Raw genomic sequence first — 26891 nt, forward strand, 5'->3', positions numbered from 1 at the left:
TCATTGCCTGGCACTAATGTTAGTTGCAACTTATCAGCTCAAGCCTGAGTAATGTCTAGATCTTGCTGCATTAGGGCACAGACTACTTCAGTTGCTGAAGTTGCAATTGTACTAAGCACTTGTACAATCTTCAGCAAACATCCCCTGTGAGATCCAATTTAGGAGGGAATGTCATTGATGATGCTCTAAAAATGGTTGGGCCGAGTGCACTACTCTGAAGAATTCCTGCAGGGAATGTTCTGAGACTAAGATGATTAGCCTCCAACAACCACAATCTTTTGTGCTAAGTACAACTCCAACCGGTGGAGAATTTTCCCCAATTCCAACTGCTTTCAATTTTGCGAGGGCTCCTCGATGCCACACCTGGTCAAATGCTATCTTAATGTCAAGGACAGTCACTCTCACCTCTTCTCTAGAATTCAGTTTTTTGTCTATATTTGCACCAACATTTTATTAAGTTCCGTAGCCAAACAACCCTAACAGTTCATCACCCAACCCACCCTACCAAAGTGTATACTGACAAGTGAAGGTAGGCTTGCAGTAAAGTAGCAGAGTACCTATTAGCAGATTTCTCAAGCCATTTCATGTTGCTACTGTTTAGCAGCTAAGCGAGTGGTATTTTTCACTAATGGGATGCTGCCAGTCCAAATAAATGTTCTGCCTACCGCACTATTGAGCAATGTTGTCCACAAATGTTGATGTCAGTGATTTTTTTAAAAAATTTGTTCATGGGATGTGGGCGTCGCTGGATGAGTCAGCATTTGTTGCCCGTCGCTGAGGGCATTTAAGAGTCAATCAAATTGCTGTGAATCTGGAGTCACCTGTAGGCCATACCAGGTAAGGTCAACAGATTTCCTTCCCTAAACGGCATTAGTGAACCAGATGGGTTTTTAAGATAATCAACAATGATATCATGTTCATCATTAGACTTTTAAATTCAGATTTTTACTGAATTCAAATTTCACCATCTGGTCCCCAGAACATTACCCTGAGCCTCTGGATAACTAGTCCAGTGACAATACCACTACATCACTGCCTCCCCTAATGTTAGGTAAGCAGGCTGTATATTCCAGTGACTGGCTGATTGAATTAAACAGCTGTTCCTTTGGTTGTACTCAACCAGCTCACATGCAAAACCCAAAGAATATACAACAAATGTATATTTGCTACCAAATATTAACCATATTAAAGAAGCTTTTTTCCAATTTACAGCAATCAACTTGGCAACTCAAAAAATGCACATCTGATATTCAGCCACCATGTTCCACAGCATTTTAGTTAAAATGAGTTTTTAAAGCAGTCTAGCACATCTAGTGTTAGATGTGATTCTGCAATTGGGCAGAACTTGCTGGACAATCCTAAGCATGCAAATAGTTAGCTACCTTAACAACTAATTTAAGACAGTCAAGCTCATAACATGGCTCATTTACACTAGAAATGACATACATTCATAGACCCTTCACTGCAAACAAAAGGATTATGTTCAAAGCCATGCTTTTTTCAAATTAGTAAGAAGTCTCACAACACCAGGTTAAAGTCCAACAGGTTTATTTGGTAGCAAACACCACTAGCTTTCGGAGCGCTGCTCCTTCATCAGGTGAGTGGGAGATCTGTTCACAAACAGGGCATATAAAGACACAAACTCAATTTACAGAATAATGATTGGAATGCGAGTCTTTACAGCTAAACAAGTCTTAAAGGTACAGACAATGTGAGTGGAGAGAGCATTAAGCACAAGTTAAAGAGATGTGTATTGTCTCCAGACAGGACAGTTAGTGAGATTTTGCAAGTCCAGGCAAGTCGTGGGGGTTACAGATAGTGTGACATGAACCCAAGATCCCGGTTGAGGCCATCCTCATGTGTGCGGAACTTGGCTATCAGTCTCTGCTCAGTGACTCTGCGTTGTCGTGTGTCGTGAAGGCCGCAAATTACCCAGGAACTTGGCAAGCCTACAGTTCCCCCAATGCTTTCTTCAAGGCAATGCCTCAGCCACTCAGCACCCTTTGCTCCTGTGTATAAATTGGCATGATCGTTTGAAATGTCATTCCTGCATTTGCCTTGATAATTGCAAGAGGAAAAGCTTTGCAGCAATATTCAAAATTACCGATGTATGTCACGTATTAGCTTTCTGCCAATTAAAATAGTGATGCAAGGAATCATCGATAATAGCATCACCCAACAACTACTCATCAATAACCCATTCACCACAGTTTAGCTCGGGCTCTGTTAAAATTACGCAGTTCCATACCTCATCATAGTCCTAATCCAGACATGGGAGCAAGAGCCAAATGCCAGAGGAGATATAAAGTCCACTGCCCAAGATAGCAAGACATTTAACCAAGTATTGCCATCTCCAGTTGCTTTCCCTCCTCCCTCAAACTACATAAATGGCCTTCCATTCAACAACCGGTGAGTACTACTGTTCGCTGACAATTCAGCACTCAGCTCCATTTACAACTCCTCCAATAAGGCAAGCATGCGATCTTGCAACAGGGCCTGGATGACATCCATGGCTTATTTAACACATAGTAGGTAACATTTGGGCTACATAAATGCAAGACAATGACCATTTTGAACAAGAGAAAGTCTAGCCATTTTTCCTTGACTTTCAATGTCACTATTGCCAAGTCCCCCATCATCATCCTAGAGGTCACCACTATCAGAAACATATCTGAACTAGCCATTTTAACACTATCCACAAGATCAGACAACACTAGGTACTGATTGTTTCACCACCTAACAGCTCCAATCCTCTTCATCAAGAGACAAGACTAGTCAGGAACATCATGGGATACTCACCACTCACCTGGGTGGTGCAGCCATAACATTGAAGCTCAACATCATCTAGAATAGAGCAACTTGGAGAACTCAACAGCCACATTTTCCTCACTAGCACACTGACAGCTGAATTCATGACCCAGAGAACAGAAAGCATCAACAGGATCTCCCCAGCTCTGAGAAGGACAAAAGCAGCAAGATCACAGGAACCCCAATGCCTCCGAGCACTGCTCCAAGTTGCACACCGTTTTGACTGAGACAGGAACTACTGTTTCTTCAACATAATTGGGTTAGAATAGAGTCATAGAGGCTTACAGCATGGAAACAGGCCCTTCGGGCCCAACTTGTCCATGCCGCCCAGTTTTTACCACAAGGCTTGTCCTAATTGCTCGCATTTGGCCCATATCCCTCTATACCCATCTAACCCATGTAACTGTCTAAATGCTTTGTAAAAGACAAAATTGTACCTGCTTCTACAACTGCCTCTGGCAACTCATTCCAGATACTCCCCACCCTCAGTGAAAAAATTGCCCCTCTGGATTCTTTTGTATCTTTCCCCTCTCACCTTAAACCTATGCCCTCTAGTTTTAGACCTTTGGGAAGTACCAGCAACATAAGGATTGCAGTGCTTCAAGAAAGCCCACCACTGCCTTCTCAAGAGAAACAAAGAATGGACAATAACTGCAAATCAATAAATACCACCAGAGAACAAAATGTATAAAATTGGAAGCTGAAGAAAGTGGATAAGGGAAGCAGGGATTTTGCTTCTGTATACAAATGCCAGCATTTTTTTCCTCTAGTTATAAATCATATATGACAAACCATATTCCTCTATATCATCCATAAATCCTTCTCCCCACCCTTCAAAAAATCATGACTCAGGAGGCTCAATGAGTCACTGCCATGTGTAGAGCTAAGCATTTATAGCAGAACTTCACAACTTTGCCATGTTAACTGAATTTACCCAGTACTATGATTTCCATTGAATCTCTGGGATAACAAGGTAACTAGGTAAATAAATCAGGCAAAGATCACATTCCTGATTTCTATCCAATGATCTCTATTAAATTAACTCAGGTTTGCGGGTGCCAAATCAATACTGGGCTTGGCTTTCATAGTTAAATAGCTTGCCAACACAAACTCAGATGTCAGCAATAATCACCTGGGCGAAGTACTGAAAGGTGAAAACACCCTGTGAAACTATACTTCCATAAATCTACACTCTTTGGGAGAGTGTACACTGCACTGCCCTACAAACAATTCAAGAATTGTACAGTTACACCATGAAAAGTACACATTATTCTACAAAACACAAATAGATCAATTCCGACAATTTTCTCCACTACCTTTCGTTTCTTCTGATTAATCTCTTTTTGATAAATTGTGCAATGACTAAAATATAGGAAAAGTAGGTGGACATTCAACCCCTCGAGTCTTCTAGTAATTCAAGGAGATTATGGTTGATCTGTATCTTAATTCCATCTATCTGCCACGGTCCCATAATCCTTCACACATCATAAAAATCTCTCCAACTCAGCATCTAAATTTTCAATTGATCTTGTTTCAATCGCTCTTTAAGAGACAGAGTCCAAATTTCCACTCCCCTTTGTGAAGAACTACTTTCTGATCCTACCAGAGGAAACAGCTTTGCTCAATTTACCCTATCAATTCATCCTAAATCCAAACAGCTCAAGAGAATACAAGCCTAGTATATGCATCTTGTCGTCTTCATTTAACACTTCTAGCCCCAGCATCATTCTGGTGACCTTGTGCCACACACCCTCCAAAGGCAATATATCCTTCCTGAGGAGCAGTGCCCACAACTCAATGAGGTACTCCAGATGGATTTAACCAATGTTCTGTACAGCTGTAATATAACTTCCATCCCTTTGCATTTCAGCTCTCTTGAGATAAAGGCCAATGTTTTTCCACCTATCTACTAGATTTTAGTTATTTCTGTACTTCTGCGCAATGGTTAGCACTGCCATGGGCCCACGTCATTGTCGGTGTAGAATCTGCATGTTCTCCCCGTGTCTACGTGGGTTTCCTCCGACAGTCCAAAAGATATGCTGGTTAGGTGTATTGGCCATGCTAAATTCTCCCTTGGTGTACCCGAACAGGCACCGGAGTGTGACAACGAGGGAATTTTCACAGTAACTAATTGCAGTGTTAATGTAAGCCTACTTGTGACACTAAACTTAAACGAACTGCCAAACCTCTCTGTTCGTCCACCGTTCTTGGATTCTCACCATTTTAGAAAGTAGTCTGATCTTAAGTCCAAAGTGAATAATCTTACACTTTCCCATTCTGACCTCGATTTGCATTTCTGCTCCCTCATATATATTGTAATCTTTGCAATTTTCTGTTCCCATCAATGTTATTTACTGTGTCACCTAACTTAATATCAATAAATTTAGATAAATAACTCGCTCGTCCTTAATTCATGTCATTTATGAGCATGGTGAAAAACTGTGGTCCTCGTGCAGATTATTGAGGACACACCCATTATCCCTACTGTGTCTCCCATCTCCTATCCAAATTCCAATCCAATAGATTGCCTCCATTTTCACGTGCTTTCATTTTTTGTTAAGTCTCTTATGCGAAAGTTACTCAAATGCTTTCTGAAAGTCCTTATGAATAACATTCATAAATATTCTCTTATCTATCACCTTACTTATCTCCTTCAAATTTAAATTAGGTTCATGAAACATGACTTGCACTTTACAAATCTTTGCTGGATCTCTCTGATCAGCTCAGTCACTTTGTCTCTAACAGGGTTGGGTAACTTTAACTGATGTTAAACTAATAGACCTATAGCATCCTAGTTTCTCTCTCTTACCGTTCTTAAACAATTGTGACTAATGAAACAGTAAAACATTGATTTGTGGAAACCTATTTAATAGCATCACCTGAATGATATATTCTAAAATAGTTTCAGTTTCTGTGTCACGAGCAGACTTACATTAACACTGCAATGAAGTTACTGTGAAAATATCTTGCAGGTAATGAATAACCAGTTACATCTTTAAACTTCTAAGCAATATTGTATGCTATTATTTCAAATTCTCTACGCTCTATACTGTAATCATTGTATAACATGCTTACCAGCTACATTGTGTGTCTCATAAGTTATTTTACTCATAGAAAAACAGCAGAATAAGACACATGAATCTTCCAAATGCCTTTGTGATATCACCAACACAGGTCCCAATTAAGCTAGATTCTTCTACAAAAGTTTAAATGCTTTTAAGAAGTTATTTTGCAAACAATCTTCATTGTTAACAAGCCAGCAAAAAAAATCTCAAAATGGGTAAGGGATTTTTTTTAGTAAAGGGCACATTGTTCCAAAGTCAGGAATGCAGCCAAACAATGAAAACCAAACCCAGAGTGTTAATACACCAAGATTTTAAAAATATGTACAAGAGGAGAGCAAAAATTTTGCCAAACAATCTTGCACCTTGTCCGACTTCCTGTATTTAATGACGCAGAGGTACTACACTATTCAGTACCAAGAATAATGCTCTGGAATTTGCTGCAATGTCAGAAAACATCTATTAGTGTCAAATTCACTTGGTAAAATCAGTAAACAGCAGACATAGAGGTGGATTGGAAATAGCAGGACAGGATCAACATTTGATACACATCCAGAGTACTGGCCAAACATAGACCATAATAAGTTATTCAATAGAAACCTATTGCAGAGCAATGGACATGGCCTGTGACATAGAAATGGGTAGCATTGCTTCTTGATATATGTTCAAGCCAAATTTGATTTTATTGATGAGTTTGTATTGAAACCATATTATAGTGTGAATATAGAAAAATCAGTGTTAAGTGACTCAGTACAGTTAGTGCTGATTCGCAAAAGACATTAGTCGAGAACCAGTCCAACTATCAGAATATTTATTTGATTACTTAATTGAGGTTTAAGCTTCCAATTAAATTCCTAAGGCAAGTCAGGCAACCTGAAAATTTGACTGATTTGGAGCCCTCTAGCATTGTTGTGTAATGATTAAGCGGCAGTCACGTTACTCAGCAGTCAATTTTGTTATTGATTTTAAATAAGGGTGTGCAATGGAAGGAGGCTATGATATTTACTTGTTCAACTTTTCCAGCAAGGTTGGCCTTGGAGTAATTCATAAATTCCAACAAATGATGACATGGAGTACATAATGACATAAGTCACTCACAACACAGTTTCCTGTAGTGTTTTTTTTATATATTCATGCTCAGGGTCCTCCTTTAGTCAGTAGTTATTTGGTCACACCTAGCTACCTTGATGACAATGACCAGCTGGACCAGAGTGCAGTTAAGAGTTGCCAATGTTGGTACAGCATTGTAGTAGTATATCATAGAATAGAATCACACAATGGTTACAGCACAGGAGGTGGTCATATAACCCAGTTTCTGTGCCAGCGCTCACCTAGTCACACACTCTCACCATTTCTACATAGCCCCATAATATTTTTGTTTCAGATAATTATCTAATCCTCTTCTGAAGGTCTTGACTGAATCTATTCCTACCACACTCTGAGGCAAAGCATTACAGATCCAAACCAGGTACTGCATAAAAAGTTTTTCTTCATGTCATCACTGTTTCTTTACTAATCACCTTGATTCAGTGTACTCTTGGATCTCGATCCTTCTGTCTCCCTATCTACTCTGTCCAGACCTCTCAAGATGTTGAAAATCTTGGTCAAATCTCCTCTTGACCTTTTCTTCTATGCAGGCCAGACTGATTAAGGAACAAAAAGTTCCTTCCCTCAGGACATCACATGGGTTTTGACAACAAAGTGACAATGTTTTCTTTTATAAATTTGACACTGACTCTTATTTCCAGAATTTAAAAACAAAACTGAATAACCTCGCAAACCGTCTGGAGTGGAATTCGAACTCGTACTCGCTGGATTAGCCACTACAATACCCCAATCCACCTTGAAATTTCTGCACCATAAATGTATGCCGCAGATGCGCCATCGAAAAGCAACAAGTTTTCAGCAATATCTGCTCTTATGGATGTTAAATTAATTAGTAGGCAGTCGCGATAGGGCGCACGTCGTCCCCTAGCTGTTGAAAGCGGTCGAGGTAAACAAGTCAACCCCCTCTCCCCCTGCTCCTCAGTTGGGGAGAGGGCCGCCCTGTCAGCTTGCGGGGAGCACATAGTTAAGGTGGAGGGTGTCTGTCTGGAAGGGTTTAAGGATGTGAAGTCCGGCCCTGAGCCTCCCTTACCCACCCCGGGCCGGGGCCTAGCGTGTCCTGGGGCGCGGGTACGCGGACAAACCTTGTAAACATCGCCGTAGGTGCCGCTCCCGATCCTCTGGATCAGCTCGAAGTCCTCCTGCGGGTTCCTCCGGGACAGATCGAAGCTGCCCTGAGAGTGGGAAGACATGGCGGGCGGGTGGAAAGAACTAGAACAAGTCGGGGGGTTCGGTGGGACCTTCCTGCGGGAGGTGCGGGCGCCTCTCACTCATTCCAAACTGCCCCCGGCCCGCTTATAATCGAACACACATATCCAAGTCAATGCCAAATAGGGAGGGGGGGAAAGAAAGAGGTCTCTGGCGGAACTGGCCGCACGCACCACCCGCTGCCCCCCACCCTCCGTCCCCACAGAAACAGCGGCTTCTTCCCCGAACCCTCAGAAATCACAATCCGACACTAGCACCAAACATGGCCTCCAAGCTGCTGCAACTGCGCCTGCGCGCACCCCACACCAACTCTGAGATGCAAGGGCTGGAATTAGGATAGTGACTGCCAAACTGCAGTCTACACAGCAGGTAGGGACGTGAACACACACCCTTATAAATATCTGCATGCATTGAATTTATCATTAAGACAGACATAGACAGTCTAAAGATGTGGCCACGGTGGTTAGCACTGTTGTCTAACCGCACCAGGAATCCGGATTCGATTCCCAGCTTGGGGCACTGACTGTCTGCATGTTCTCCCCGTGTCTGCATGGGTTTCCTCCGGGTGCTCCAGTTTTCTCATACAGACCAAAAGACATGCAGGTTCGGTGGACTGGTCTTGCTAAATTCTCCCTCAGTGTACCTGAACAGGTGTTGGAGTGTGGCAACTAAGGGATTTTCACATTAACTTCATTGCAGTGTTAATCATAGAAACCCTACAGTGCAGAAGGAGGCCATTCGGCCCATCGAGTCTGCACCGACCACAATCCCACCCAGGCCCTACCCCCACATATTTACCCGCTAATCCCTCGAACCAACACATCTCAGGGGCAATTTTAACCTGGCCAATCAACCTAACCCGCACATCTTTGGACTCTGGGAGGAAACCGGAGCACCCAGAGGAAACCCACGCAAACACGAGGAGAATGTGCAAACTCCACACAGACAGTGACCCGAGCCGGGAATCGAACCCGGGACCCTGGAGCTGTGAAGCAGCAGTGCTAACCACTGTGCTACCGTGCCTTCTTGTTACACTAATAAATGAAAACTTTTTTAAAAACTAGGTTTACATCTGCTGCCATCAGACTTTTGAATTGATTAAGCTGATCTTTCTCTACACACTAACTTGTGGCTTTAACACTGTATTCTGCACCGTCTCCTTTCCTTCTCCCCGAAAAGTTTATTTATTAGTGTCACAAGTAGGCTTACATTAACACTGCGATGAAGTTACTACTGTGAAAATCCACTAGTCGCCACACTCCAGCACCTGTTCGGGTACACTGAGGGAGAATTTAGCATGGCCAATGCAGCTAACCTGCACGTCTTTCAGACTGTGGGAGGAAACCGGAGGAAACCCACACAAACAACATGCAGATTCCGCACAGACAGTGACCCAAGCCGGGAATCAAACCCAGGTCCCTGTTCCTATGAGGCAGCAGTGCTAACCACTGTGCCACCCTCGCATAGAGTTAGTATAAAGACAGACAATCATTAACAATCCAAAGATGTGCAGGTTAAAATTTATTAAAGTTTATTTATTAGTGTCACAAGTAGGCTTACATTAACACTGCAATGAAGTTACTGTGAAAATCCCCTAGTCACCACACTCCGGCGCCTGTTCTGGTACACTGAGGGAGAATTAAGCATGGCCAATGCACCTATCCAGCACATCTTTGGCCATGATAAATAGCCCCTTAGTGTCCCAAGGCACCCCTTGGGATATACTCTCTTCCACCTTCTTCGGCCAGGAAAAAGATACAAATGTCTGAGATCACGTACCAACCGAATCAAGAACAGCTTCTTTCTTGCTGTCATCAGATTTTTGACTGGACCTACCATATATTAAGCTGATCTATCTCTACACCCTAGCTATGACTTTAACTCTATATTCCGCACCCTCTCATTTCCTTCTCCCCTATGTACTCTATGAACAGTATGTTTTGTCTGTATAGCGTGCAAGAAACAATACTTTTCACTATATCCCAATATATGTGACAATAATAAATCAAATCAAAAAGGATGTGTAGGTTCGGGGGATTAGCCATGGTCAATGTGTGGGGTTACGAGGATACGGCAAGGGAGAGGGACTGGGTAAGATACTGGGTCAGAGAGTAGGTGCAGACTCAATGGGCCGAATGACCTCTTCTGCACTGTAGGGATTCTATGATTCTTTGTATGCATATTGTGCAGCCATGCACACAAATATCAAAATTCTGCTCATTATATCTTTAAGAGAATTCAGCTCCACTCTTTTCCCCTGTATATTATAAACATATATTGTTACAAAAACTGACATACACTCAAGCATGCATTATTTTAATATATATGATATGAAATGCAAAAACAAAGTTAGGAAAGAAGTCAAAAAATAATCAGGAAGAAAAATAAACTAGGAAATTACATTATTGAACAATATTTGGAAAGTATCCTGCAGACACGTTAATAAAAACCAGGTAGGGATAAGGTCATTAAGGGAGATGCACAATAAACTCTCAGGAAATATCAGCAAAATGGCCGAAATATCCAATACTTACTTTCCCTTGGTATTTATCTGAGAGATGGTATGGTGAATATGACATGGAAGAAGTTAAAAATTATTTAAAATGTTCAGAAAAATTGAGATAATTGATAAACTAACCAAATTTAGAGGGGGAAAAATGCTGGTCCAGATGAGCTGTCTCTTTGATAGCATGGCCAATGCACCTAACCAGCACGTCTTTGGCCATGATAAATAGCCCCTTAGTGTCCCAAGGCACCCCTTGGGATATACTCTCTTCTGCCTTCTTCCATCAGGAAAAAAATACAATCTAATACAGAAGATCTAATACAGAAGATGTTGAGAAAGTAGCAGAGGCACTATTTTATAATATCATTAAAATCATTAGAAAGGAATGTCAGAAGACTGGTACATAGCTAATATTAGGTCTGTATAAAAGAGTGAGAACCATAGACCATTTCACTTAACTTTAGCATAGGAAGATAATGGAATCTTTACTTCCAGTTGAAATTGAAAAAAATCTAGAAAATGAAATATAACACAAGGTAGTGAGAACAGATTCCAAAAGAGATGATGTTCGACCTTACTTATTGATTTTTGGATGGAGTAACAGGTCGGGTAAAGAAGAACAATGCAGTAGATAATCTATTTGGATTACCAAAATAACTTTTGATAAAGTATTCCATCGAAGACCCTTGATTAAGGTCTGAACATGAGAAGTCAGGATCAAGTAACAGAATGGATAGCAAGCTGGCTACAAAAAAGAAAACAAAGGCCAGAATTTTCCAACCCTTCACACCAGCAGGACTGGGATGTCCAGCCAATGTAAATAAAGATTTCGATGGCTCACCAGCCAGGTGAAAAATTCCAGCCATAGAATTAGGGATTAAAGGGAATTACATGTACTGACAAAGGTGGGAAGTGGTGTTCCAAAAGGATTGGTGCTGGGACCTTTGTTTTTCAGCATTTACATTAACTATTTGAACACAGGAATCAAAATTACAATTTCAATTGTAATTGGTACTAATTTGGGAGATGTAGTTAAGACAGAGGAGGACTGCAACAAAATACAGGATAACATTAATAAACTTGCAGTACAGGCAAATGATTGGCAAATTAACCTCAATAAACTAAGTGAGGTTAGTAAGATTCTTCCTAAGTAGGAAGAATAAGGCAGTCAGTTCTTGAGTATTGCTGAAACAAGAGCCTTTTTTGTCAACGTTTTTTGTTTTGTGCTCATCTGAACATTTGCAAGAATACAATGTAAGGGAAATCAACAAATTTATACTGTATGAGAAGAGAGTGCTGATTGGTTGGCAAGTAAACTGTGATTGGTAGAGGCATGTCATGGAGAATGCACAAGTTGATGATGACTAACAGTTAACTGCCAAGAATTATTTGAAACCTAAACTAGGCAGTTTGACTCCAAATGGTCAAGGCCTTGCCCTAAGGAATGAACCAGTGAATGGTTGTCACTTTTGTTTTACAGAAACAGGTGCAATGTGTCTTTCTGTCTATAAATTGGGCCCTGTGTATTAATACATGCAGCTTCCAGTACATGCAAATGCTCCATACTGTGAACTTGACTGGAAATTTTAAATTGGTTGTCAGTGTAACTCTTAGCATACTGAGGATTATTTAATGAATGTTGTCCAATAGCATAATCATTTCTAAGTTGGACACTGTTTTGAGTTTTGCAAGCACGACCTAGTTGGATACAGCCTGTACCTTGTCCATTGCAAACAGCAGAAGGGGCATGCTGTTTGATATGATCCACCAGTCTTTGGAAAATATGGCCTACCTACCTAACATCAGACTACCACTGAAATTCGTATACTTTTGAAATGAAGCAGTCAAATGAACTCCCTTTTCTTGGTGTACTAGTTGAGGAATCTGCCAGCGGATTCTCTATCACAGTTTATGGTAATCCTACCTTCACTGGTCAATATACACATTGGAACTCTTACATCTCCATGCACTATAAGATTGACCTTATTGGCAACCTCATAAATAGGGCCTAAACCATTTGCTCACCATGCTAGCTTGATGCTGAAATAGGGTACATCAAAAACATCCTGCAGGATAATGGCTACCCTGATCAGATTATTTCACGCTGTATAGCATGCAAACTTATGAATGGGCCTATGGCTGGCACTTTCAGCCCTGAAAAATGCCCAGTCTCCCTCAGATTACACTAGAAGGGCAAGGTATCTCAAAAATCTGAGCAAGAGGTGAAATTAGCCGCTTCACACTGCTACTGTGCAGCAGAAACACAAGTAGTGTTCACAACTAATGGGATGCTACCATCAAGTTAGACAGATGTTCTGCCTATCATACAAATGAGTAATGCAGTATATGAATTTCAATGCCAGTGTGACGCTAGGAATGACCCACGGAAAGCGACTGGCCCGGATGGGGTACCCGGACGAGCACTCAGATCCTGCGTGGATCAGCTGGCGGGATATTCACAGATATCTTCAGCCTCTCTTTACAACAATCTGAGGTCCCTATCTGCTTCAAGAAGAGACCATCATCCCGGTAGCTAAGAAAGCCCAAGCAGCGTGCCTTAATGACTATCAGCCAGTGGCTCTGACATCCATCATTATGAAGTGCTTCGAGAGTCATAGCACGAATCAATTCCAGCCTCCCGGACTACCTGGATCCACTACAGTTTTCCTATCACCGCATCAGGTCCACAGCAGACGCCATTTCCCTGGCCCTTCACTCAACCCTGGAACACCTAGATAACAAGGATACCTATGTCAGACTCCTATTTATTGACTACAGCTCAGCCTTCAACACTATTATTCCTAAGAAACTCATCTCCAAACTTCATGGCCTGGGCCTCAGCACCTCCCTCTGCGACTGGATCCTGAACTTCCTAACTCACAGACCACAATCAGTAAGGATAGGCAACAACACCTCCTCCACGATCATCCTCAACACCGGTGCCCCACAAGGCTGTGTTCTCAGCCCCCTACTATACTCTTTATATACCTATGACTGTGTGGCCAAATTCCCCTCCAATTCGATTTTCAAATTTGCTGACGACATTACCATAGTGGGATCTCAAACAATGATGAGACAGAGTACAGGAATGAGATAGAGAATCTGGTGAACTGGTGCGCCAACAATAATCTCTCCCTCAATGTCAACAAAATGAAGGAGACTGTCATTGATTTCAGGAAGCGTAAAAGAGAACATGCCCCTGTCTACATCAACGGGGACAAAGTAGAAAGGGTTGAGAGCTTCAAGTTTTTAGGGGTCCAGATCACCAACAACCTGTCCTGGCCCCCCCCCCCCCTCCCATGCCAACACTATAGTTAAGAAAGCCCACCAACGCCTCTACTTTCTCAGAAGACTAAAGAAATTTGGCATGTCAGCTACGACTCTCACCAACGTTTACAGATGCACCACAGAAAGCATTCTTTCTGGTTGAATCATAGCTTGGTGTGGCTCCTGCTCTGCTCAAGACCACAAGGAACTACAAAAGATCGTGAATGAAGTCCAATCCATCATGCAAACCAGCCTCCTATCCATTGACTCTGGCTACATTTCCCGCTGCCTCAGCAAAGCAACCAGCATAATTAAGGACCCCACACATCCTGGACATTCTCTCTTCCACCTTCTTCCGTCGGGAAAAAGATACAAAAGTCCAACCGACTCAAGAACAGCTTCTTCCCTGTTGCTGTCAGACTTTTGAATGGACTTACCTTGCATTAAGTTGATCTTTCTCAACACCCTAGCTATGACTGTAACACTACATTCTGCACTCTCTCATTTCCTTTTCTATGAACAGTTTGTTTTGTCTGTATAGCGCGCAAGAAACAATACTTTTCACTGTATGTTAATACATGTGACAATAACAAATCAAATCAAAAATGTAGACCATACATCCCAAATCAAACAGATTGTCCCTTCCACACAGATTAATTGAGGTGAATAGCAGAAATGCAGTCAAGCAGACACTAGATGAGCACAAAAGTAAAAGGAATCGAAGAATATGTTGATGAAGTCAGATGAAGAGGATGGGAAGAGCTTCTATGGAGTAAAAACACCAACATGGCCTGTTGGAACAACTGTCTGTTTCTGTGCTGTAAATACTTTGTTATATATACATTCACACAAATATCTACATATAAATGTGTTTATATATGAACAGAGAAAAAGCTGTGTCTGAAATGTTAACATTTTTCCTTTCTTCAGAGCCGCTGCATGACTTCCTGAGTGTTGTGCGCATTTTCTATTTTTTGATTCTTAGAGATGTGGAAAACACTTGCAAACTAATATTTGTTGTCCATTCCTGGTTGCCCAAAGTGTCAACTGCAAAATGTGGGACTGGAACCACAGAACAGGTATCCTTTCTTCAAGGATATTAGTGAACCAGTTAGGTCTTTATAGAACAAAAGAACAACTTTCTTTGGTTGGTTTTCTTGATGGCCCACAGATGATTAGATTTATTTAAATTAAATTATTGCAACATATCATAATTGGAACCCAGAACTCCCCAATTTGGCCATTCAGTACCATGCCCATGAGGTTACTGTATCCATTAACTGGTTATCCTATGCCGTCATTGCACACTTTTTGACAAGGAAACCTTTTGGCCCAAAATTTTGATTTCCTGATTATGTACCCCAGAAGTACATTCCAAGATGTGCTGGGGGACCCCTCCGAAGTCCGCACGCCCTGACAAAGCAGGAATTGCTCAAGGAGTTTGGACTCCTGATGGGCAATTGCCCAGTATCTGGAAGCCTCTTAAATTCTGAGTTAAAGTTGGTGAATCTGGATGGTTCTGACTTACTTAACAGAATAGTTAACCAGGAAAAGTTAGAAGGATTAAAACCGGTTCTAGCTCCTGGATAACTGTGGTACCACACCCCCACCTCTCTACTGGATCTGCTGACCACCCCCCCCAACTAACGCCCAAACCTTTGACTATTCCCATCCCCAACCACCTGGTTATTCCCCACACCACACTACTCCCCGCAACTACTTCCTCACCCAATTATTCCCCCCCATCCCTGACTACCCCAAACCTCCTGACTGCACCTGCAACTGTCCCCTAGCAGCCCAACTACCCCCATGACACCCCTAACTACACCCCGGCCACCTGACTAGCCCCCACCTGACTAACCCCCACCTGACTAACGCCTGTCTACCCCTACCCCTCTACACCCCTGACAACCCAACCACAATGCTGTAGCCACCCAACTACCCCATGACTACTTCCCCGACTGCCCTCCTGACCCCCTAACTATCCCCATCTGACTACCACGACCACCCAACTACCCCCACCCAACTATCCCTCGACCCCCGACTAACCCCACCCAAATACCCTGACTACACCCCTCACCAGACTACCCATCCGATTTCCTGACTACACCTGTCTGACAACCCCCCAACCTCTGAACTACACGATCCACCCGACTACCCCTGAACCACCCAACTAACATGCCTCCCCCTAACCACCAGAATACTCCCTACCTGATCAACCTCCCTGACACCCCTGACTACTTCCCCACCTGACTACCCCACTGGCTCTCACCCCCGATCTACCCTACCCCTCACCGAATTGCCTACCATCCTATCCCCTTCTCAAAGTGATGTTGGGGCATTTAAACTTACTGGAAAACGGCACCTGGTGCTGTATAAAGGAAATGTGGCTTGGCTTCCCCTGACACTCCTGCATTACAAAGGGAGGACTCCCGAACAAGTACATTTCACATTTCTTAGGAGGCCCAGTTTGGAAGTCATGGTGAGAAACGTGGAGTTCCCATGCAAGGTAAGTATATAGGAGCAGAATGACAATCCAGTGATGATTGCCACTCCTCGGAAGATTCAGCCCATTATTTTCTCTCCACCCAAGTACTACAGACCTTTATGGTGCTGAACCCCTTTAATGGTAAGCAACATAATTCAATAAGCTCAACTCTCACTGCTCCCAGTGTGGATGCATTTACTGAGGCTACAAGTATAAGCACAATGCTTACAATGTTGGTGCAATTTTTTTTTACCGCAATTAAAAATTAAATGTTAAAGCTTTACTCTTCAGGACATAAAACAATACAGCAAAGGTGCTTCAGTCCATCATGCAGAGAGCGGCTCTTTGACAATCAGACAGTGGCAACCTTCCATCTCATAAGACAATGGTTTTGTGCCATGGTGGTCAATTCTGTGTTAAGCCTGTCTCCCCCATTGTGTAATGATCTGTAGTGAAACTAAAGTGTTCGCTCCAAGGCACAGGCCTGGACAACGTTTATTGAGACCCTGGGCTGCCCAAATGTCAGGATCCCCATCTCGACCTCCCATTTTGAGTCCAAAGAATGCAAAGAATGTTATTTCCCCTCCACCTGATTGAAGTTTGCTGTTCATGTGTATATCTAATTCATTTTTGAAAGTTATGATCCAATCTGTTTCCACCCACCCCTCAGACACTAATTGCGACAGATCACTTCATTAAGGATCTTTTGCCAATTATCTTGAGGCTGGTACCTCTAGTTATTGATGCTGCAGTGAAATCAGTTTCCCCTTATTTACTGTAAAAGAAATCCTGACAAGGGCTCAGTTTCTTTTGCTTCTCATTGCATTGTTAATGCTATTTTTCTGTTTTCTGTATTTTCTTTTGCCCTGCATGGGGACAGCAGTGTCCTCAAATTTTTTGCCTCTAATTCTTTCAAACTAGAATGGGAATCTGCAGCAGTAGCAGTCAATTTACTAGCCATAAGTATACCAAACAAATGACTAGGGACTATTCAACACTTTAATCTCTTTTCTTACTGAGTATCAATAACAACATGATGTAACTGTCCAATTTGACTGCATTGCTGCAATTTCCTAAATTACATAGTACACCACTGGTGGTAAAATTGGTCTTTCCAGTAAACAGTAGCACAAAACCTGCTCATTGTGAATCAGCATCCTGTTTTACAATTTTACAGGCTGCTCAATTTTCTTTTTAGTACAGGACAAATGCTGGGCTGCCAGTTCCAAGACACATCTGTTACAATGCAGGCTTGTGCAGGGCCTAATTCTTGCACCCAACACAAAAGCCAGATTCAATAAGCAAATCCACACCTCCTCTGAATGATTGTAAGAGCTTGTACACAAAGTAATTTAGAATAACATGCACTGAGTGAACAACATGTCCATTTACTGACACTACATTCAAATATAGGATTTCCACTATATTTCCATACCAGTTTAGAAGATGATAATGGGGAGGTTGGAGGCAGCCCAACTTCCATGCTTTTATATGGAAGGATATTCATGACAGGTAGAAGATATCATTTCTGAACTTTCTTCCAGTTTGTTTCTTTATTCTGCACTATTATGTTTTACAAGAGCATAAGTCTTCAGATGTAGCAAGTTGAAGCGGCACATTCACAGTGATAGACATGTACCCAACCCGCAGCCCATCCTGAATGCCAGTGCGTGGTCAGGCACCAGTTAGCTGGGTTGCATAACAAGTCTGAAGAACTTTGAAAATCTGTTCACTCCAAGGCTTAAAATATAAATCGAGAGCTACTTGCCAAAATGCGGATATGTATGAATAGCAATGGAAAATCTGTAAAGCCAAGCTGCATCAACAGCTATTTTAACAAATTCACCTTCAAGATATGGGTGTCACTAACAAGGCCAACACTTATTGCCCACCTTAGTTATTCTTGTGAAGGTATAAATAAGACTTTTTTCTGAACTGCTGTAGTCCATATGGTGTAGGTACTTCCTACAATGATATGAGATAGGGAGTTCAAGGACATTTACCCAGCTGCAGCCCTCCAAGAGTCTGGCATTTTGCCATGCTTAAGAATTAAATGCAACTCTTAAAAACGAACTAGCTGAGAATTTAGGAAGCATTAAATCTGGTCCCACAACTTCAGCACGGGAGCCTGAAAATTTATGATGAAGGATTCTTTCCAGGTTTAATATTCCCTTAGAACACAGTTTATAATGAAAACTTAATCCAGCAACAACATCCAAATCATCATTACCTGAATTACTTCCTTCTCAAAAAATGGTCTCCTGCACACTTACAATTTGGCTTAGCTTCTCCTTGAGTGCAATTTATCAAAAGATGATGAACAACTCATGAAAGTCCAGTGGTATAGTACTTGACAAACCTTTCCAAAAAACTGTACTTCAACAACTATTGGCAGTTGCTTTCCAAACTATCAGTTTCCTGTTGAAGAGAGTTGGCAGGATCAGTCTTAAAAGTGCGTATATGACACTCCTTCAGATAACAAGAATCACTGTGCTGACTAATTTCCCTTTAACGTCCAGACTGCATTCTCTACACACAAGCAGTTGGCTAACTATCAAAGCAGTACTTAGTAGAAGGAGGGCTGTCAAGGAAACTGGCAAAGTGGCCCTAACAAATAAGTAATGTGATAAATAAAATGTTATGTGAGAAATGGAAGTTCATATTCAACAGAAATAGTGGAAGAAAATTCATGTGAACAGAATCATGTTTCCTCAGATAGGAATTTGAGACCAGCCATAATGAATGAAGCTATGTGTGACAAGACCTTTGATTTCAATAACCCAGGGATCGCTCAAAATAAGGTGTTAATTAGTGAATCTATCATTTTTAAAAACAAGAATAGGCTTTATTACATGTTAGACTTCACTGCTTACATTCAACACTCCAGGTCCAGGTGAGATATTACACTTACTGTGGGCCACTCACGTGACACACTCAGTAACTCCCCTTCTCACCAGATAAGTGAACGTTTAATGGTCCATCAGAAGTTAGTTATTGAGCACAAGGAGGGGCTCTAGGCAGACATTGCGCATGTCGTCTGACTAAAGACCATTGTGTACCCACTTAGATAAGGGGCTTTTAAACTTTTCTGTGTGACTATGTGGAATTTCCTGCCTAATATTACCACACTACAGGGAATCCCTGCAAATAATGACATTTTCCCATGGCCCTGATTTTACCGGCACAGCTGCCCAAGGCTTGTAAGATCACGCCCGAGGCCAACGGGCTCACCTGAGCCTCACCTGACCTGATTTTAAAGTTTAAAGTTTATTTATTAGTCACAAGTAGGCTTACATTCATACTGTAATGGAGTTACTGTGAAAATCCCCTAGTCGCCATACTCCGGCGCTTCTTCGGGTACACTGAGGGAGAATTTAGTATGGCCAATTCACCTAACCTGCACATCTCTGGACTGTGGGAGGAAACCGGAGCACCCGGAGGAAGCCCATGCAGACATGGGGAGAAAGGGCAAACTCCACACAGACAGTGACCCAAGCCGGGAATCGAATCCAGGTCCCTGCAGCTGTGAGGCAGCAGTGCTAACCACTGTGCCACCGTGCCGCCGTCGATTTTGGGGTGGCCATGCTGGTAAAATCAGGGCCAATGGGTGGGATTGTGGTCGGTACAGACTCAATGGGCCAGGTGGCCTCCTTCTGCACTGTAGGATTCTGTGATTCTATGATTCTACAACAGAAGCCCTCCTCCAATGCACTCACTTCCTATTTTAATGGGGACGTGTCAGATTGCCTGCTACGAAGACCCTTTGGAGAGGTGGGTTTACTAATTATAATCAACCTAATCAAAACCCCAGGGAGAAAAACCAAAAATAAACAAAAATGCATTAATTCAGATTAAACACATCCCCCATTATAAAAAATATTTAAATGAGGCAGTTTTACAAACATTTTCAATGCAATTTGATTTTAATAACTCCAGTCTGTGTTTCCCAGAGTTTGGAGAGGTTATCATTAAAACAGAGGTGAGATTGATCAGTACCTCATGGGGCTAGTTAAAATCAGGAATCTCATGATTAATAAAGGCTTGGTGCTCACAACTCATTACATGCACGGATACAAAACAGTCCAGCAACCAGCCATCTATCCATTGCACACTCTTCAATTGCACCCCCTTGATTCATGTCTGGCCAACACAGAAAAATGGCACAACTGAATACATTTGGTTAAAAAAGGGAAACTTAAAAAAAGATATTTTAGCAAACATCTTGTACATACTGTGATGATACTGTGCCTTTAAGAAATGTATTTGTATCATATTTCTTGTGAGGAGTATATTTAAAATTCAGCTCTGTTTACACAGTACTGATTTGTCTGGGTGAGGCAGGTCCGTACTGAGAATGCAGGCTAATGATTGATTTTAGCTAATGGGGTGTGTGTTTAATCTGAATTAATGCATTTTTTTTTGTTTTTTGTTTTTCTCCCTGGGGTTTTGATTAGGTTGGTTCACAGAGCCAGAGTCATGTGAAGGGGAAGAGGTAAGCTTTGCAGGGAAATACAGGCTGTTTCTGTTGGTTTTCAAAGAAGAAAGAAGTGTCATCCTCTCTCTCTCTGTCTCTGGAGGCTGTTGTTTCAGTGTCCAGAGCTATATATCCCCTTTCTGTCTCTCTTTCTCTCCAGAGGTGTTCAAAGGCCCAAAGACTGTTAACAAGTAAAACATGTAAGTCTGTGTTATTTGGTAACTGATATTGAAGAAGAGTTTAAGTCTATAAGAGTAATATTGCTTAAATTGGAACAAATAAAGATAGATTAGCAGTTAAGAATTTTATCTTGTCATGTTTAAGTATTTCAATTGGTAAAAGTTAAGCTAATTCATTTGTTATAGTTAAACTATATTGTTAAATAAAGTTTGTTGTGATAAAAGCTTCCTAGCGTGTCAATAATATCACACCTGGAGTGAAACGCCTTATCCTCACACTATGCCAAAATAAAATAGTTGGGCTTAATACCATACTTTGGGGTTTCTGCTCAACTCATAGAGTCATAGAATCCTACAGTGCATAAGGAGGCCATTTGGCCCGTCGAGTCTGCACCGACCACAATCCCACCCAGGCTATATCCCCATAATCCCATGCATTTACCCTAACTAGTCCCCCTGATACTAAGGGGCAATTTATCATGGCCAATCAACCTAACCCGCATATCTTTGGACTGTGGGAGGAAACCGGAGCACTCAGAGGAAACCCACACAGACACGAGGAGAATATGCAAACTCCACACAGTGACCCAAGCCAAGAATCGAACCCAGGTTCCTGGTGCTGTGAGGCAGCAGTGCTAATCATCGTGCCACTGTGCTGCTACCCTAAAAATATCATTAATGATCTTCAAAGCTTTGATCTTCTTTTGTCTCATACTCCAATGTGATGTAACCACTATCGCTTCAACTGGGGTATAGATAAGCAGTTCAGATCTCTGTTTTGTGAACTGAGATACTCTTGACCAGTGACCTCTGGCTGATGGAATCCATGATAGCCAAAGACTGCTTCACCTACACCTGTGCAGGAGTAGACTCAGCCACTGGGGCAGGAAGAAGCATGCTGGAGGATGAGAAATGGCAGCTTGATTGGAGATTCCACTTCCAGGTCTTCTTTCAGCATCATCCCTCTCTTGATCGATCAGCCCATCACCGCTACCTCTCGGCAGAAGAGTAACGTGGGGATCAATGACACTTTGTAAGCTATGGCTCAATAATCTGTCATCTTGTTCAAGGCAGCAGTTATGTTGTCAGCCATAGTCTGCATGATCATGGCCATTCACACATTCACCCTGAAAGTTTAAAGCTATGTCACAATCAATCAGCACTCACACATCCATACGCTCAAGAAAAATACAGTTAGAGAGAATAGTGTACTTTTACAGTTTGTAGACAAAAGAATAGTTAGTTCATAGATCACATATTTGATCTGTCATAGGGAAACAGTAATTGTGGGACCTATAAAGAAAGGAGTCTTTTCCACTCTTGAATTTAATTTAGGGTGCCACAGTGGCACAGTGGTTAGCACTGCTGCCTCACAGTGCCAGGGACCTGGGTTCAATTCTGGCTTTGGGTGACTGTGTGGAGTTTGCATGTTCTCCCTGTGTTGGTGTGGATTTTCTCTAGGTGCTCCAGTTTCTTCCCACACCATAAGACCAGAAGACATAGGAGCAGAATTAGGCCACTTGGCCCATCAAGTCTGCTCCGCCATTCAATCATGGCTGATATTTTTCTCATTCCCATTCTCCTGCCTCTTCCCCATAACCCCTGATCTTCTTATTAACCAAGAGCCTATCTATCTCTGTCTTAAAGACACTCAATGGCCTGGCCTCCACAGCCTTCTGCGGCAAAGAGTTTCACAGATTCACCACTCTCTGGCTGAATAAATTCCTCCTCACTCCAAAGATGTGCGGGTTTAGGTTGATTGGCCATGCAAAATTGCCCCTTAGTGTCAGAGGGGACTAGCAGGGTAAATACATGGGGTCACGGGGATAGGGTCTGGGTGTGATAGTTGTTGGTGAAGGCTCGATGGGCTGAATGGTCTGCTTTTGCACTATAGGAATTCTATGAATTGCAATTTAGATGGATTCAGATACAAATACTTAGTCAGGATTTCCTTGAAGAGATGAATGCTCAAGCAGTTCACACAGTAGCACACTGTGGTCTTCATCTCACAAAGTTCTTCACAGATGGACTTGGATTAGGATTTAGGCTGCGAGGTTTTTTAGGATGCAGCAGCCTACAGGTTTAAAAAGGCTTTGGTGTTACTGCCTTTGTCCGCAGCTTATGACATACAGTGCTGTTCTTTGCAGACTGTCCAGATCTCTTTGGGTCTTCGGATGACAAAACACATTATCTCAGGCTGGTTTTGATCACATGTGCAATACTGCTATTGTCCAACCAAAATGGTTTGGAAATCCAAAGCAATTTCTATGCAATGGGAAATAGAGATGGCCCCTTTACACCTGCTCATGAAGAATTGGGCCGGAATTCTCCGACCTCACCTGCAGCTGCGATTTTCCGGTCCTGCTGCAGTGGACGGAGATTTGGCTGAGCGCCAAATTCCCCATTTTCGCTGGCGGCAGCAGCAGGGCATGCAAGACTGGCGAATTCCGCCCTTGGTCTCTTTTGGAGACAGAAACAGAAAATGCCGGAAGATCCCAGCTGGTCTGGCAGCATCTGTGGAAAGAGAATAGAGCTAACGTTTCCAATCTGGATGACCCTTCATCAGAGCTGAGACAAGTTAAAGCAGAAATTGTGCAGTGAGCCACACGGAGGAGAGTGGTGGAGAATGGGGATTGTTCAGGAAGAAGCAGAGGGCTCTCAGGCCATGCTGGTGGGGAATTGTGGTACAGAGGGATTGGACATCCATGGTGAGGGGACTGTTTGGGCCAGGGAACTAGAAGTTGTTGATATGATGTAGGGCATCAGAGGAATCGCAGTTGTAGATGGGAAGGGACTGGACAAGAAGAGAGAGGATGGAGTCAAAATAGGAAGAAATTAGTTCAGTGGGGCAAGATCAGGCTGATATGATGGGCCTACTGGGGCAGTCCTATCTGTGGATTTTGGGAAGGTTAGAAGCAGACTGTCCGGGGTTGGGAGACTATGAGAGTTGAAGTTGTGGAAGGAAAGTCTCAGGAGCAGATGAGGTTGGTGACAGTACTGGAATCAATGGCTTGATGCTCAGTGGTGGGGACATGGTCCAGGGGGAGGTAGGAGGTAGCAACTGAGAGTTGGCGCTCAGCCTCTGCGAGATAGAGGTCAGTACACCAGACAACAACAGCCCCATCCTTGTCAGCGAGTTTGATGATGAAGTCAGGGTTGGACCTGAGAAAGCAAAGTGCAGCAAGTTCAGAAGGAGACAGGTTAGAGTGGGTGAGAGGAGCAGAGAAACTGAGATGGCCAATATCACACCGACAGTTTTCAATGAAAAGATCAAGAACAGGTAAGAGGCCAGAGGGAGGAGTCTAGGTGGGGGGGAAAATGCTGGAGGTGGATGAAAACATCTGTTTATCAGGGGGAGAACTCCTTCTCAAAGAAGTGAGCACAGAGACGAAGGCGTTGGAAGAATAATTCAGCATCATGTCAAGCCCGAAATTCGTTGAGGTGAGGGCATAAGAGTACAAAGTTGAATCCTTTGCTGAGTACAACAAGCTCAGCCTCAGACAGGGGAAGGTCAGAGGGTTTGACGAACATACAGCAAGGGCTAGGATTAGGAGGGATGGGGTCCCAGGGACAGGAAGGGGAGGAAGGTCCTGGATGGGTGTTGGTAACAATGAGTTGTTGGAGCTTAGGTTCCTTAACATCTAAAAGGAAGAGAAAAAGTTTATTGTTAAGGTGTCAGATGAGGTGAAGAATGAAATGAATATGGATAAGGTCAGCTTTGAGATTTGGTGAATTGGTGCTGCTGGTGATGTTGTGTATCATGGAGATACCTGTAATCCTGGGTGGATTCGAAAGATGAGAGGTGGAACTTCAGTTGGAATCCACGTGGGGTGAGTCGGAGACGGAGATAGTCACTGAGGAAGCAAATATGTCTGTGAAAGCGAGTTTTGCAAAACCCCTTCTCAAAACCAAAAGGGAAATGGAAAGCAATGTAGGTGGGCAGGGTGAAAGAGACAAATGGATATCCTGCTGGAGAGAACAGCAGTATCTCTTTAGGGCAGGCATTGGAAGAGAAGTGGCAGTGAGTCAAATACTAAGATAAAAGCAAAATAATGCGGATACTGGAATCTGAAACAAAAACAAAATTTCTGGAAAACCCCAGCAGGTCTGTCAGCATCTGTGGAGAGAGAATAGAGTCAACATTTCGAGTCTGGATGACCCTTCGTCAGAACTGGAAGATTTTGTTCTAATTCTGCCAACCTTCCTGAACTAAAGATATCTGCTTCATACTCCACCTGTTCTTGTTTTTTCTCAACCATCTGGTCAAAGATTGTTTTTTATAACTGAACCTCAGCTTCCTTATCTTTATTCCTTGATTTCTCCTTCAACTGTCTCAGCTTGTGCCTTTATGATCTTGTCACCGCACAATCAAGAAGCATGCCAGGATATGTTTCTGCCACTAGTTCATATCCACTCTAGGCAGCTTTTCTCACCTCATCATAATCCCTAGATACCTCCTCTAATGATGACACAAACACTTCACTAGCTCTCCCTATCAACTTTGTTTGAACCAACAATACTCTCATGGTCTGTGGCCATTTAATTATTTAGCTACTCCCTCAAATGAAATGAAAAAAGGCTTCTACATCTTTCTCATCAAACCTTGGCAGTGTTTAACTATATTTAAACATTTTCCCACTAGGCCTTTGACTAAAATGGGTGAATTCCTCCTCATCACTTTCTTCAATTTCCACCTTTGTCTTCACCATTTTAAGTTGATGCTTTGTTTTCAGTTCGAGTTTTTGAAGTTCAAATGCTGTCTCTTTCTCTTTCCCCTCCTCTGCTATCGCCTCTCTCCCTTTCCTTTTCCTGTGCCATTGCCACTCTCTCTCATTTTGTTCTGCCATTGCCTTTCTCTCTCTTTTTGCCACTCTCTCTCTTTCATTTTCCTTTTGTTCTAATTCAAGCTGTCTCATTTGCAATTGAATTCTAGCCAATTCCAATGCTTCAATGTCTCTCTGGCAAATTTAAATGCTGTGCTATCACTGAAATTACCTCTGCCTTCCTCACCCCTCTAGGTACAATCAACTGAAGCTTGTTCGCCAATGTCAAAAAAATTGGTTTAACTACCCTGTAGGAGGGAATGAATGAATTGAGTCTTCTGAGACCACGTAGAACTTCAACAAAAATGGCTTTATTCAGCATGCATGAGGGAGAGCAGAACTCATGGCTGTAACTACAACTTGCTTCCGAGCTACTCCACTAAGCATTGGCTCTTGCATATTCTTATACTTTTTCACATTACAAAGTGCTACATTTTAATTAGGTCATCAGATTGTTACTTTAAATTGGTTACAGTTCTGTATTTGATCACATTATACGGATCCATTGTCTTGGGTGCTTCAGCTTTAATCACATTGTGGACATCTCCTGTCCATCCATTTACAATATCAAAGCATTGTGTTTGTCAAATTGATTTCAATGGGGTGTTAATTGTCTCATCTCCTGGATATTCGATTAAGTTTTCAGAGGCATAATGGTTCCTCTAGATCTTTTAGAGCCTTAATACTTGATATCAATTCTCATGTGGTTGTTGTAACCTTGCAGTGAAAGCACCTGAGGTGTGACTGTTTTAGTGCCATCTGAGATATAGTTATTTGTATTTTCTCCTGTCTGCCTGCAGTGAGTGTAGATGTTACAGTGCTGTCCATTTAACCCCTTTCATACATTCCCCTCCTGCTGCAGCCCACACTCTCTGGGTTTTGCCCTACTACATACTCCTTATATGCCACTCCGAATGACCTCTTCCAAAGCTAGGAAATCTTTAGCCACTGAAAGAGCCATTTTTCACAAG

At 42.4% G+C, this 26891-nt stretch overlaps 1 protein-coding gene across 20 annotated transcripts in view; it reads right to left on the reverse strand.

The window, feature by feature from the left end:
• map4k3b (mitogen-activated protein kinase kinase kinase kinase 3b) overlaps positions 1-8496 on the reverse strand; it is a 288964-nt gene extending 280468 nt beyond the window's left edge. For 17 of the 20 annotated variants that reach the window (XR_013499675.1, XR_013499674.1, XM_078230183.1 and 14 more), the window contains exon 1: positions 8060-8478. Coding sequence is in view for 18 of the 20 variants with exons in the window: in XM_078230183.1 (XP_078086309.1) it covers positions 8060-8167 (108 nt within the window). In the remaining 2 variants the exon portion in view is untranslated. Of the gene's footprint in view, positions 1-8059 lie in introns of all 20 variants that reach the window. The other 3 variants (XM_078230180.1, XM_078230175.1, XM_078230171.1) reach the window with 2 other exon arrangements.
• Positions 8497-26891: the final 18395 nt, after the last annotated feature.

Source organism: Mustelus asterias, chromosome 15 (genome assembly GCF_964213995.1).
Source record: "Mustelus asterias chromosome 15, sMusAst1.hap1.1, whole genome shotgun sequence".
NCBI lineage: Eukaryota > Metazoa > Chordata > Chondrichthyes > Carcharhiniformes > Triakidae > Mustelus > Mustelus asterias.